Source organism: Heteronotia binoei, chromosome 10 (genome assembly GCF_032191835.1).
Source record: "Heteronotia binoei isolate CCM8104 ecotype False Entrance Well chromosome 10, APGP_CSIRO_Hbin_v1, whole genome shotgun sequence".
NCBI classification, from domain to species: domain Eukaryota; kingdom Metazoa; phylum Chordata; class Lepidosauria; order Squamata; family Gekkonidae; genus Heteronotia; species Heteronotia binoei.
The window spans coordinates 10,499,758-10,512,632 of NC_083232.1; the positions used below are offsets into that span (position 1 = coordinate 10,499,758).

Genomic DNA, 12,875 nt, shown 5'->3' on the forward strand with positions numbered 1-12,875 from the left:
GTGGAGCCAGGAGCAATGTCGGGGTGGAGCCAGGAGCAAAGGCCATCACATTTAAAGGGACCTTTTAAATGCCTTCCCTCCATTGGAGATAATGGATAGGGGCATCTTCTTTGGGGGCTAACAGAATTGGACTCCCTGGTCCAATCTTTTTGAAAGTTGGAGGGCCTTTTGAGGAGAGGTATCAGATGCTATGCTGAAAATGTGGTGCCTCTATCTCAAAAAACAGCCCCCCAGATACTTGTGGATCAATTCTCCATTATACCCTATGGAAACTTGTCATAGGGAATAATGGACATTTCCCCTCCCTCCCCCCCTTTAGTGGGGTAGAATGCCATCAATTTGTTCATTTTCTACTGATAAAAAGCATATATGACGAAGAATCCCTTTAAATTTTTTTCATTTACAAAATAGCTACCACTGGGAGGGAGGGTGTTCAGAAATGAACAGGAGAGTTATCCAAACAACATTTTATTGAAAATAATGCTCATAAATATTGTGCTTTTTTTTTGTTCTAATTAACAAGACGCAAAACCATAGGCAAAACGTAGCTAAAACAGTTGTTGGCAAATTTCATTGCTGAAGCTCTAAGGCACTGGTGGGGGGTGTAGGATCTGGTCTCCGCCCCTCCCCAACCCGCAACTCCGCAAATAACACTACCAAAACAAGAGTACGGCTCAAACGCTACCTGCCGACAGGCCACGAGGACTCGTGATCTACTTGGGAGATGAAACTGGGTAGACTTACAAAAGAAAGACTGAGAACCCATCAACCAAAGATGGTGGACTCTTCTGCTGGCCCGCCGCTGGAAAGGTCATTGGTGAAACCTGAGCAAGCAAAGGAGGAAGACATCTCACCTCTGTCTGACTTCCTTTTCTGTTTTATAAATGTTTTCGAGAGCATAGCATTTTGCAGAATGTTCCCTCGGACTGAAGCCTCACTAGACGTCATGTTAACCACGGGATTGGTACCCCTACAACAAATTCTCTGACACCCCTTCTCTGTGTACGCACCCTGTGCACGTTTTCCATTTCCCTGCCCCTTTCAATGGGGTTCACCAGCAGTGGTGGGGAAATTATGGGATAAAAGAAGCTTCTACTAATATCCCAAGTTCTAACAGACTATATAGACAAGGGTGGTTGTGGGAAATTCCTCGGGGAGGGGGGGAAACATACATACAAAAAGGCAAACGTCTTGTGACCTCCTTCTCTCGCTTCAAAGTTTTTTTTATCCTCCTTATCAGGACTTGTTTTCTTTCTTAGCACACTTACGCTATCGTATTTTAAACCGTCAGAAGGGTAAACTGTGACTCTCCTCGCCAGCAATACCGTGTGGCCCACAAAAGGAAAGAAATACCAGTGACATTAAGAGCGCGACACAATCACGTTTGAGTCCCCCCCGCAGTTATCCAGAACTCCGAGTATCCAGAACAAGGAGTTGATGCCAAATCGGGTCGGTCCAAAATGTTTGGGGAGCCTGACAGAAACGCAGCTGGGGAAAAGGATTCCTTCCACGTTTCTCGTCTACGCTACGGTTTGCCTCGATTTAGAATGGAGATGGCGGGAAATGGGCCAAGGCTGAACGAGAAAGAGAAGGCGAAGTCGGCATTGTTTGCTTGATCCTTTGGATACAATGGCAGGACACAAAGGAGTGGAGGCCGAAATGGAGCCGTCGACAGATTTACTGCTCTCCCCCATCCGCGGCCTGCTTTGGCTGTCAAGGTTGCTCCTCTGCTTTCACACGCTGTACTCAAGAAAGGGAAGCGGCTCCAGATCTGGGCCTCTGCTGCGAACACAATGGGCGAAGCCCCGCATGAAACCGTGCCGCCTCCCCTCCCATGTCATCCTGTCCCATCGCAGGCAACAAAAGACGGTGCAGCAGCCAGAGCGGCTTCCTCCAAGCATGGGAACTGGGTTTGCTCTCGGTCGGGCCGGGTCACAGGATGGGTTCTGTCCCGTTCCAGTTCACAACGGCGCCTGTCCACCTGAATGCAAAGAGAGAGAGGAACACATACCAACACATGAAGCTGCTTTATACTGAATCAGACCCTCAGTCCATCAAAGTCGGCAGGGCTATTTTCGTAGCAGGAACTCCTTTGCATATTAGGCACACCCCTCTTATGAAGCCAATCCTCCAAGAGCTTCCAGGGCTCTTCGTACAGGGCCTACTGCAAGCTCAGTCTTGTTTATTCAGACTCCAGGGTCTCAAGCTGAGGTTTTCCACGCCTATTTGCCTGGACCCTTTTTAGTTGGAGATGGCCGGGGATTGAACCTGGGACCTTCTGCTTACCCAGCAGATGCTCTACCATTGAGCCACAGCCCCATTCATGGCTCTCCAGGGTCTCCAGCTGAGGTTTCTCACGCCTACTTGCCTGGACCCTTTTAGTTGGAGATGCCGGGGATTGAACCTGGGACCTTCTGCTTCCCAAGCAGATGCTCTACCACTGAGCCACAGCCCCATTCATGGCTCTCCAGGGTCTCCAGCTGAGGTTTCTCACGCCTACTTGCCTGGACCCTTTTAGTTGGAGATGCCGGGGATTGAACCTGGGACCTTCTGCTTCCCAAGCAGATGCTCTACCACTGAGCCACAGCCCCATTCATGGCTCTCCAGGGTCTCCAGCTGAGGTTTCTCACGCCTACTTGCCTGGACCCTTTTAGTTGGAGATGCCGGGGATTGAACCTGGGACCTTCTGCTTCCCAAGCAGATGCTCTACCACTGAGCCACAGCCCCCATTCATGGCTCTCCAGGGTCTCCAGCTGAGGTTTCTCACGCCTACTTGCCTGGACCCTTTTTAGTTGGAGATGCCGGGGATTGAACCTGGGACCTTCTGCTTCCCAAGCAGATGCTGTACCTCTGATCCACCGTCCCTCCCCAACCCCAGATGGGTTTTCATGTCATTTGGGCTGTCAAGGTAGCCCCAACCTGGATGGCTCAGGTTAGCCCGGTCTCATCGGTTCTCGGAAGCTAAGCAAGGTCGGCCACAGTTAGGACTCGGAAGGGAGACCACTGAGGGAGCCCAGGGTTGCTGTGCAGAAACAGGCGATGGCAATCCACCTCTGTTTATGCCTTGCCTGGGAAGGGCCCAGGCAAGGCATAAACCGGGGCCCTTACCTGAAGTCAGCTGGGACTTGATAATACTTCCCACCGCTAAGTCAAGACGTGACGGGGCTTTTGGTTTCGGCTTTGGCTTCAGAATGGCAGCCGCTTTTTGATCTTGATGGGTCTCCAACATCTCAGTGTACAATGATTTGAAGGAGAAGGGGAAGGAGAAGGAGGAGGAGATATTTGATTTGTATCCCTGCCCTCCACTGCCAAAGTCTCAGAGATTGGAGCAGTCACAATCTCCTTTACCTCCCTCCCCCCCCACAAAACAGACACCCTGTGAGGTGGGTGGGGCTGAGAAGGCTCTGCACAGCATCTGCCCTTTTCAGAGGACAACCTCTAACATGCTGGACCCAGCCATTCTGCAGTGCTAGTGGATGAAGTGTGAGGACTCCGTTATCTGAGAGCCTTGGGTCAGCCATAGTTCTGGCAGAGGTTGTCCTTGAAAGGGCAGCTGCTGTGAGAGCCCTCTCCAGCCCCACCCACCTCACAGGGTGTCTGTTGTGGGGGGGGAGGGAGGTAAAGGAGATTGTGAGGCACTCTGAGACTCTTCGGAGTGGAGGGCGGGATATAAATCCAATATCTTCATCTACTTCACAGGGTGTCTGTTGTGGGGGGAGAAGGTAAAGGAGATTGTGAGCCGCTCTGAGACTCTGAGATTTGGAGTAGAGGGCGGGATATAAATCCAATTTCTTCTTCTTCTACTAGAGCTGTGGCTGACCTAAGGCCATTCCAGCAGGTGCAAGTGCAGGAGTAGGGAATCAAACCCTGGTTCTCCCAGATAAAAGTCTGCGCACTTCACCACTACACCAAACTGGCCCTCCAAAGGCTGAATGGTGGCAGCAAGCGCCATAAAGTCACCGCTGACTTATGGCGACCCCGCAGGGTTTTCAAAGGAAAAAAAAGGTTCAGAGATGGTTTGCCATTGCCTGCCTTGGTGTTTTTCTTAAATCCTGTTTACAGGAGCCATTCCTGTTGGCAGCAAAGGACAGAGGACAGGACTCGCAATAATGGGCAGAAAGGTACTGGCCGGATATGAGGATGAGGACTTTGGCAGTAAGAGTGATTGAGCAGAGGAATCGGCTCCTTAGGAAGATGGTGAGCTCCCCCTCACTGGCAATCTTCAAGCAGCTTCTCAGGGATGCTCTACGCCAGGGGTGGCCAAACTGTGGCTCAGGAGCCATGTGTGGCTCTTTCACGCATATCGTGTGGCTCTCGAAGCCCCCACTGACCTGTTGGCCAGTTTGAAGAAGGCGTTTCTTTCTTTAAATCACTCCTCCTAGCGAAGCCAGCCAGCAGCTTGGAGAATGCATTTAAAATTAAAGTTGCTTTATTTCCAGCTCCCTCCTCCCTAATCTATTTGTAGAAGAAGAAGAAGATATTGGATTTATATCCTGCCCTCCACTCCGAAGAGTCTCAGAGGGGCTCACAATCTCCTTTACCTTCCTCCCCTACAACAGACACCCTGTGAGGTGGGTGGGGCTGGAGAGGGCTCTCACAGCAGCTGCCCTTTCAAGGACAACCTCTGCCAGAGCTATGGCTGACCCAAGACCATTCCAGCAGGTGCAAGTGGAGGAGTGGGGAATCACACCCGATTCTCCCAGATAAGAGTCCGCACGCTTAACCACTACACCAAACTGGCTCTCCTATTTGTCTTCCTTCCTTCCTTCCTTCCTTCCTTCCTTCCTTCCTTCCTTCCTTCCTTCCTTCCTTCCTTCCTTCCTTCCTTCCTTCCTTCCTTCCTTCCTTCTCTCAAACATCCGACATTCATATCTTGAGGCTCTCAAACATCCGATGTTTGCTCTATGTGGCTCTTACGTGAAGCAAGCTTGGCCACCTCTTCTCTAGGCTGCTCCTGCATTGAGCAGGGGGTTGGACTAGATGGTCTCTATGGCCCCTTCCAACTCTGGGATTCTGGGATTCTACTCCGCATGGCGCTAAGCATGCCTAAGTATTTGAAGGCTCAGAGGCTACCATGGGGCAAGAAACAGGTAACGCTCGAACGATTAAAGCAATGAGGCAGGCACTTGATCAACGGGTGCCGTTCCCCTGTTCTCCCCACAAATGCACTCCAATATTTAGCCACCTCCCCCCCCAAAAGCAGTGATGTTTCAGTGTAATGTGCCGCTTGAAAAGAGCCGTGGCCTTCCGTGGACTTGCATCCAAGCACGGCAGAGGAAAGCCAAGGAGAGGCTTAGCCGTTAATGAAATGTAATGCCGAATCTGGATTCCGCAGTTCAAAGAGGAGTCCCCCCTCAGGCGGCCCTGACAGAAGTCATTTCCTGCTCTGGAGATGGAAGTCCTGGGCTACGAGTCTCTCCTTCCCCGGGGCCATGGAATAGATCAGGCTGCCTGGCATTCTCCAGAACGCTGAAAAAATGCACATTCCGTTTGCCTTTCGGGTCAGCGTTTCTCTGCTGACACAGATCTTTGGAGATGCCGCCAGTCTCCCCAGGCAGGGGAGCGCCTTTCCTTATCATGGTCCCGACGAGTGTGAGGCTGGATGCGGTGCGAGCAAAGGAAGGGGGGCAGGCTGGGGTGCTCAGACATCCAGGAAACAGGAAGGAAGAAGAGAAGCATAAGTGGACATCCCAGTTGCTCCTCCTTGCTCTGTCTTCTTAAAGCTAATTTGCCCAGCCAATTAGGAGACCGCCTCTTTGAGTAAGACAGCCTAAACTTGAATACAGCCTAAATTTGGGGCAATACAGCCTAAACAGTTTCCAAACCCGAAAACTGCAGCTAGTGCAGAACGCGGCAGCCAGACTGTTATTGGGACTCCCTAAGTGGGAGCACGTACAGCCGAGGCTACGGGAATTGCACTGGCTGCCAGTTGTGTACCGGATTCGTTACAAGGTGCTGGTTATTACTTTTAAAGCCCTATATGGCCGAGGACCTGCCTACCTTAGGGACCGTCTCTCCCCATATGGTCCCCAGAGGGTACTGAGATCTGGTTCGCAAAATCTATTGACAATCCCTGGGCCGAAGGAGGCCAAACTGAAAGCTACGAGAGAAAGGGCCTTTTCGATCACAGCTCCCCGCTGGTGGAACCAATTCCCAGAAGAGGTGCGGGCCTTGCGGAGCCTCACCCAGTTCCGCAGGGCCTGCAAGACTCCCCTCTTTCAGCTGGTTTTTTTCTTAACGTGGAATTTATTGTACCGTCACGTAAAATTGTGTCAAGATGAGTAACATCGAGATTGTAGCACCGAATTGGTTGAAACGCTTGGGACTCTTTAGCTTGGAGAAACGTCGACTGCGGGGTGACATGATAGAGGTTTACAAGATAATGCATGGGATGGAGAAAGTAGAGAAAGAGGTACTTTTCTCCCTTTCTCACAATACAAGGAATTGAAAACAAATCAGCCAGTATCATAATGCCCCTGTATAAATCGATGGTACGGTCTCATTTGGAGTACTGTGTGCAGTTCTGGTCGCCGCACCTCAAAAAGGATATTATAGCATTGGAGAAAGTCCAGAGAAGGGCAACTAGAATGATTAAAGGGCTGGAGCACTTTCCCTATGAAGAAAGGTTGAAACGCTTGGGACTCTTTAGCTTGGAGAAACGTCGACTGCGGGGTGACATGATAGAGGTTTACAAGATAATGCATGGGATGGAGAAAGTAGAGAAAGAAGTACTTTTCTCCCTTTCTCACAATACAAGAACTCGTAGGCATTCGATGAAATTGCTGAGCAGACAGGTTAAAACGGATAAAAGGAAGTCCTTCTTCACCCAAAGGGTGATTAACATGTGGAATTCACTGCCACAGGAGGTGGTGGCGGCCACAAGCATAGCCACCTTCAAGAGGGTTTTAGATAAAAATACGGAGCAGAGGTCCATCAGTGGCTATTAGCCACAGTGTGTGTGTATATATAAATTTTTTTGCCACTGTGTGACAGAGTGTTGGACTGGATGGGCCATTGGCCTGATCCAACATGGCTTCTCTTATGTTCTTATGTTCTTAAGAATTCATTTGTTGGTTTAAATTTGATGGTTTTAATGAGATGGTTTTAATGTAATAGTACATTTAATTGAGCAATATATAACTGCTATGTAATTAGTGTATTTTTTTATTATAGTATTATTGTAATGTCTGCATTTTGTGCCATGTAAGCCGCCCTGAGCCTGCTTCGGTGGGGAGGGTGGGATATAAATTAAAAATTACTATTATTATTATTATTATTATTAAACCTCAGGCCTCAGATTCAGCAGGAGCTCCTGAGCCTTTCTGAGGGTTCCCCCTCTTCCTCCCCACCTACTTTGCCCACTGAATCGTAGGTGCAGCTGCATAACGATCCCTGGATTAGGAGAGCGGGCAGCCAGCCAGCCACCAGGGGCTTTGCCACACCCCCAGCAGCCCTCATGAACCCCTGGAGAAGCCCACACCACCCTTTCTCCACGTCTTATGTGACTTTGGGCGGTGGGGGCTTGCTGGCCTTTAGACTGTGGTGGGGGTGGCCCAGGAGAGCCCCAGGCGAGCGAGGCCTGGGATCTCTAGCCAGCCCAAGCAGGCCTCGCCCGCCCAGGGCTCTCCTTTCTTGCATCAGGTTGCTTTTGGCTGGGGCGCTTGCGGGGTGGCACACGCTAATGATTTATGCTAATGAGCTCCACCGCCTCTATTTCTACAAAACGACCCCTGCGAAACATACATGGGTTTTCTGCATTGCTGGCCAGACAAACCAGTTCTGCAGGCTTTTTTGCATTGGTGCTCAAAAGCCTGCCGGGCCTGTTCGATCGGAAGTCACTTCGGAGACGGAAAACGCTTCCAGCGTGCAGCACGGGCAACCGCTGCTGGCTCCCAGACTCTGCAAAGCTGTCACCTGGAAAGGACAGAGCTTTCCTAATGAGGGAAAGGCAATCCGAGATTGCTAATGACAAAACAGAGGGGTGGGGGGGTGGGGGCGCGTTTACAAAACAATGGCTTCTAATGGCAGTGGGAAGAATCCCTTTCCTCCTCTGGAAACACACATTGTCGGCGGCGAAAGAGAGCGTCTTTTTCGGCAGGCGGCATGCAATTTAGCCGGCATTGTCGAAGAAAGGAAGGGGAAAGCTGCTGTTTGCATTTCTTCTGTCGTCCGGCTCCTGCGACGCTTCCTTGCAGCATCTGCTGAAGATGCAATAACGGAGGTGAGGAAGCGGCTTGCAGAATCCCTGCAGGAGCAGGTTTGGAGAAGTGGGTAGGGAAGGCGGGATATGGAAGCACAGGGATGCTGACCTCCAGGTGGGTAACGCAACCAAAAATATAAGCAAGTGACCAATTTACTAAGAAATATATAGAAACCAGTCCAAATGTCCAAAACATGTACATTCCAGTCCCAAAGTAGTGTGGCGACAAGCCAATCGATTAAGTACTCGTTTCTTTCCAGTCTTCATCAGACCTGGGACCAATATTGATTCAATTATATAGATTCATTACATAATTTTTTAAAAAGGGGGGACGCAGAGCGTCTCCAACAGCAATTTCACATCGGCTACGGCTCAGGCGCGAGAAGCCTCATACAGAGCTGTAGCCGATGTGAAATTGCTGAGACGCTCTGCGTCCCCCTTTTTAAAAAAATTATATAAAGAATCTATATAATTGAATCAATATTGGTCCCAGGTCTGATGAAGACTGGAAAGAAACAAGTACTGAATCGATTGGCTCGTCGCCACACTACTTGGGGACTTGAATATACACGTTTTGGACATTTGGACCGGTTTCTATATACTTCTTAGTAGATTGGTCACTCGCTTGTATTTTTTGTATGCGCAGCTGTGGAAACAAGAAAAAATACCAGAGAAATGGGACTGGATTGTGAAAGTTTTATCGTGGAGTGAGATGGACAAATTAACTAAAACCTTAAGAAACCATGATTTAGATATATTTAAAAAGGAGTGGAAGAAATTTAAAGGACATATAGAGAAAGAGTGGAACGTAAAAAGACATTGGACAATTTTTTAGCATGAATGAGAAGAAAAAAAAGTGGTGAACTTTGATTGGTTAGGGGTACCTTTATAATGGAACTTAAATATATAACTTCGGGGAAGTCTAGTAATGGAGGGAGGGGGGGTTGAAATATCATATGGGTTAACGATAGAAAAGAGATAATTAAATATTGTAACCATATGTTATTAATAAATTTGTAAAACATAAGAATCCATATAACTGGATCAATATTGGTCCCAGGTCTGATGAAGACTGAAAGAAACAAGTACTGAATCGGTTGACTTGTCGCCACACTACTTGGGGACTTGAATGTACGTGTTTTGGACATTTGGACCGGTTTCTATATACTTCTTAGTAAATTGGTCACTTCGCTTGTATTTTTGGTTGTGTTATCCATTATAGTGACCTCTCTCAGATTGTGTCCTTCTTAACTTCCAGGTGGGGCCTGGGGATCTCCCGGAATTATAGCTCGCTTCCAGACGACAAGAGATCAGTGCCACTGGAGAAAATGGCTACTCTGGAGGGTGGACTCCGTGGCCTTGTACCCCCCTGAGGTCCCTGTCCTCCCCCAGGCTCCACCCTCGAATCTCCAGGAGCTTCCCAATTTGGAGCTGCAACCCTACCCCCGTTCCCCACTTGGGAGGACCTGGTAAGCCTATGCAGGAGCACGGTTGAGTACAAAGCGGCCCCGCAGCTAGGGGCCACAGGGGGAGGGGGCTGCAGGAGGCCACTGGGGAGAGGCTCACGAGGGTGAGTGCAGAAAGCTGGAGAGGCTGGAGAGACATCCCTCTCCCTCCTGTGTGATTGAAAGTGCCTGCCAATCACCTAAGCCAGTTTGGTGTCGTGGTGAAGTGCACGGACTCTTATCTGGGAGAACCGGGTTCACTTCCCCGCTCCTCCACTCGCAGCTGCTGGAATGGCCTTGGGTCAGCCATCGCTCTCGCTGGAGTTGTCCTTGAAAGGGCAGCTGCTGGGAGAGCTCTCTGAGCCCCATCCACCTCACAGGGTGTCTGTTGTGGGGGAGGAAGGGAAAGGAGATTGTAGGCTGCTCTGAGTCTCTGTCCTTGGAAGGGCAGCTTCTGGGAGAGTTCTCTGAGCCCCACCCACCTCACAGGGTGTCTGTTGTGGGGGAGGAAGGGAAAGGAGATTGTAGGCCGCTCTGAGACTCTGTCCTTGAAAGGGCAGCTTCTGGGAGAGCTCTCTCAGCCCCATCTGCCTCACAGGGTGTCTGTTGTGAGGGAGGAAGGGAAAGGAGATTGTAGGCCGCTCTGAGACTCTGTCCTTGAAAGGACAGCTTCTGGGAGAGCTCTCTCAGCCCCACCTGCCTCACAGGGTGTCTGTTGTGGGTGAGGAAGGGAAAGGAGATTGTAAGCTGCTCTGAGACTCTGAGATTCAGAGTGAGTAGTGGGATATAAATCTGCAGTCTTCTTCTTCTACTGCTTGGTGGGCCCATTAAATGGCATGGGAGGGGCAGAAGAAGAAGAAGACGACATTGGATTTATGTTCCGCCCTCCACTCAAGAGTCTCAGAGCGACTCACAATCTTCTTTATCTTTCTCCCCCACAACAGACACCCTGTGAGGTGGGTGGGGCTGAGAGAGCTTCAAGGACAACCTCTTTGAGAGCTAGGGCTGACCCAAGGCCATGCCAGCAGGTGCAAGTGGAGGAGTGGGGAATCAAACCCAATTCTCCCAGAGAAGAGTCTGCACGCTTAACCACTACACCAAACTGGCTCTCCTGCAAGCCCCTCCCACGTAATTTAAATCACACCGGGGGGGGGAGTTACCCTGGGATGAGGGGCCGAAAACCATGTCAGCGGCCAGGTCCTGTGGGCCCCTGGTTAGCTACAGGCCTGGTTCAACAGCGAATGGTTGCGGCCAAGCTGGCAGAGTTGAGCAGGGTGAGGATCACAGAGAGTACAGTGTAACAGAGCTGTGGGCCGCATTCAGCCTGGGGCAGGGGACAGAACATTCCGGGGTACCCACAGCTCCACAACAGGGTGGCGAAGAACAGTATGTGGGGGGGGGGCACAAAGATGGGGAAGGCTACGGGAGCCAATTTCTGCCACCACTACCAGATGCAGGACTGGAGTAGGGTTGCCACGCCCCACCCCCCCACATAGGCTTGCCAATCCCCAGGCCCCAGCGGGGGTTCTCCGCTTTCCCAGGCTCCTTCCCACCCCCAGTCAGCTGGCCGGCGGGGGGAAGCCCCGCCCCCAGAGGACCATGTGCCTTTCCACCTCCGGAGGCTTCAGTCTCCCATTGGAAAGGCTTCCTCTTGGGATGGGGTGTCTGTGTTACTTTGAAGAAATTGGCTGCAACTCGTGAGTAGAGAGGCCAATCCCTCCCTTCAGAGTCGTCAGAAATGGGGGTGGGGGTGGGGGTGAGGGAAACGTCTGCTGAGCACTTCATTATTCCCTATGTGGAGATCCATTCTCATAGGGTATAATGGGGAATTGATCTGGAGGTTTTGGGGGCTCTGGGGGATTTTCAGTATAGTATCTAGTGCCTCTCCCCAAAGTACCCTCCCAAGTTTCAAAACGATTGGACCAGGGGGTCCAATTCTATGAGCCCCCCAAAAAGGTGCCCCTATCCTTCATTATTTCCTATGGAAGGAAGACGTTTAAAAAGGTGTGCTGTTCCCTTTAAATGTGATGGTCAGAACTCCCTTGAAGTTCAATTATGCTTGTCACACCCTTGCTCCTGGCTCTGCCCCCAATGTCTCCTGGCTCCACCCCCAAAGTCTCCTGGCTCCACCCCCAAAGTCCCCAGATATTTCTTGAATTGGACTTGGCAACTCTACCCCCACAGGCCACTGGTGGAGGCAGGTTACAGGGTTGCCAAATCTAGGTCGGAAGATTCCTGGCGATTTGGGGATGGCGCTTGAGGACAGGGACCTCCGTGGGGTACAGTGCCCCAGAGGCCACCCTCCAAAGCACCCCTTTGTCCAGGGGAACTGATCTGTGCAGCCTGGAGATGTACTGGAGGCCGGCATCCCTAGAGCTGGACCTAAAGTACTCTGAGCTGAGTCTGCCTCTGTAGCCCACTGAGCTCCCCTTTAAATGCTATTCCTGGGGAATCAGGACGCCTTTGTGAACAGCTTCTGGGTGGGGCAAATGTCTGTACTGGGATGGGGAATTTCTCTCTAGGAACTCCCCCCCTCCCAAACTCTGTGGTTTTACCACAGAGTCACCTGCGGTTCCTAGAAAGGTGTGACATCACTTCCAGGGTTTGGGACTAAGATTCTCCCTTTGCTTTGCTACCCCAGGTCTCTTGTCGAATCAGGGGTTCCAAGGAATGTAGCTTCGGGGTCACTGGCATATACTCCTCTCCTACTTGGAGTTGACTGGAAATTGCTTGTTTTCGTGCACAGAGGCGCAAAATACTTCGGGGGGGAAGGGAATGGGGAAATGTCCGTTCTGTAGATGTCAGTAATAAAGTGATTTCGAGAGAGAGAAAGAACCCTACAACCAGTGTTCCCTCTAAGCTGAGTTAGCTTGAGCTGGCTCACAGATTTTTAGCCTCCGGCTCATACATTTTTGTCTTAGCTCAGGAAATATGGCCCCAGAGCACACTAATTTATGCAGCAGCTCACAACTTTAACGCCAGGAGCTCACAAAGCAGAATTTTTGCTCACAAGACTCTGCAGCTTCGAGGGAACAGGGCAACCCGTTTGACTCACTTGGTCCGAATGCAGTGTTCCAACGGTGGGACAAGGTCACTCTCTTGGTCTTCAAGGTAAGGCTGAGACGTATCTGTGGAGAAGAAGAAAAAGAAGAGAAGGCTTTTAAAGCCCTGCTTTTCTCCACCTTAAGGAGTCTCTGAGCAGCTTACAATCTCCTTCCCTTCCCCTCCCC

At 50.6% G+C, this 12,875-nt stretch overlaps 1 protein-coding gene across 1 annotated transcript in view; it reads right to left on the bottom strand.

Annotated features, from left to right (window-relative positions):
• Positions 1–452: 452 nt before the first annotated feature.
• LOC132578340 (probable ubiquitin carboxyl-terminal hydrolase MINDY-4) overlaps positions 453–12,875 on the bottom strand; it is a 148,693-nt gene continuing 136,270 nt past the window's right edge. The window contains exons 17-18 of the mRNA XM_060248284.1: positions 12,701–12,773; positions 453–1,981 (exon numbers count right to left, since the gene is read on the bottom strand). Of these exons, the coding sequence (XP_060104267.1) occupies positions 1,933–1,981; positions 12,701–12,773 (122 nt within the window). The 3' untranslated portion in view covers positions 453–1,932. The remainder of the gene's footprint in view (positions 1,982–12,700; positions 12,774–12,875) is intronic.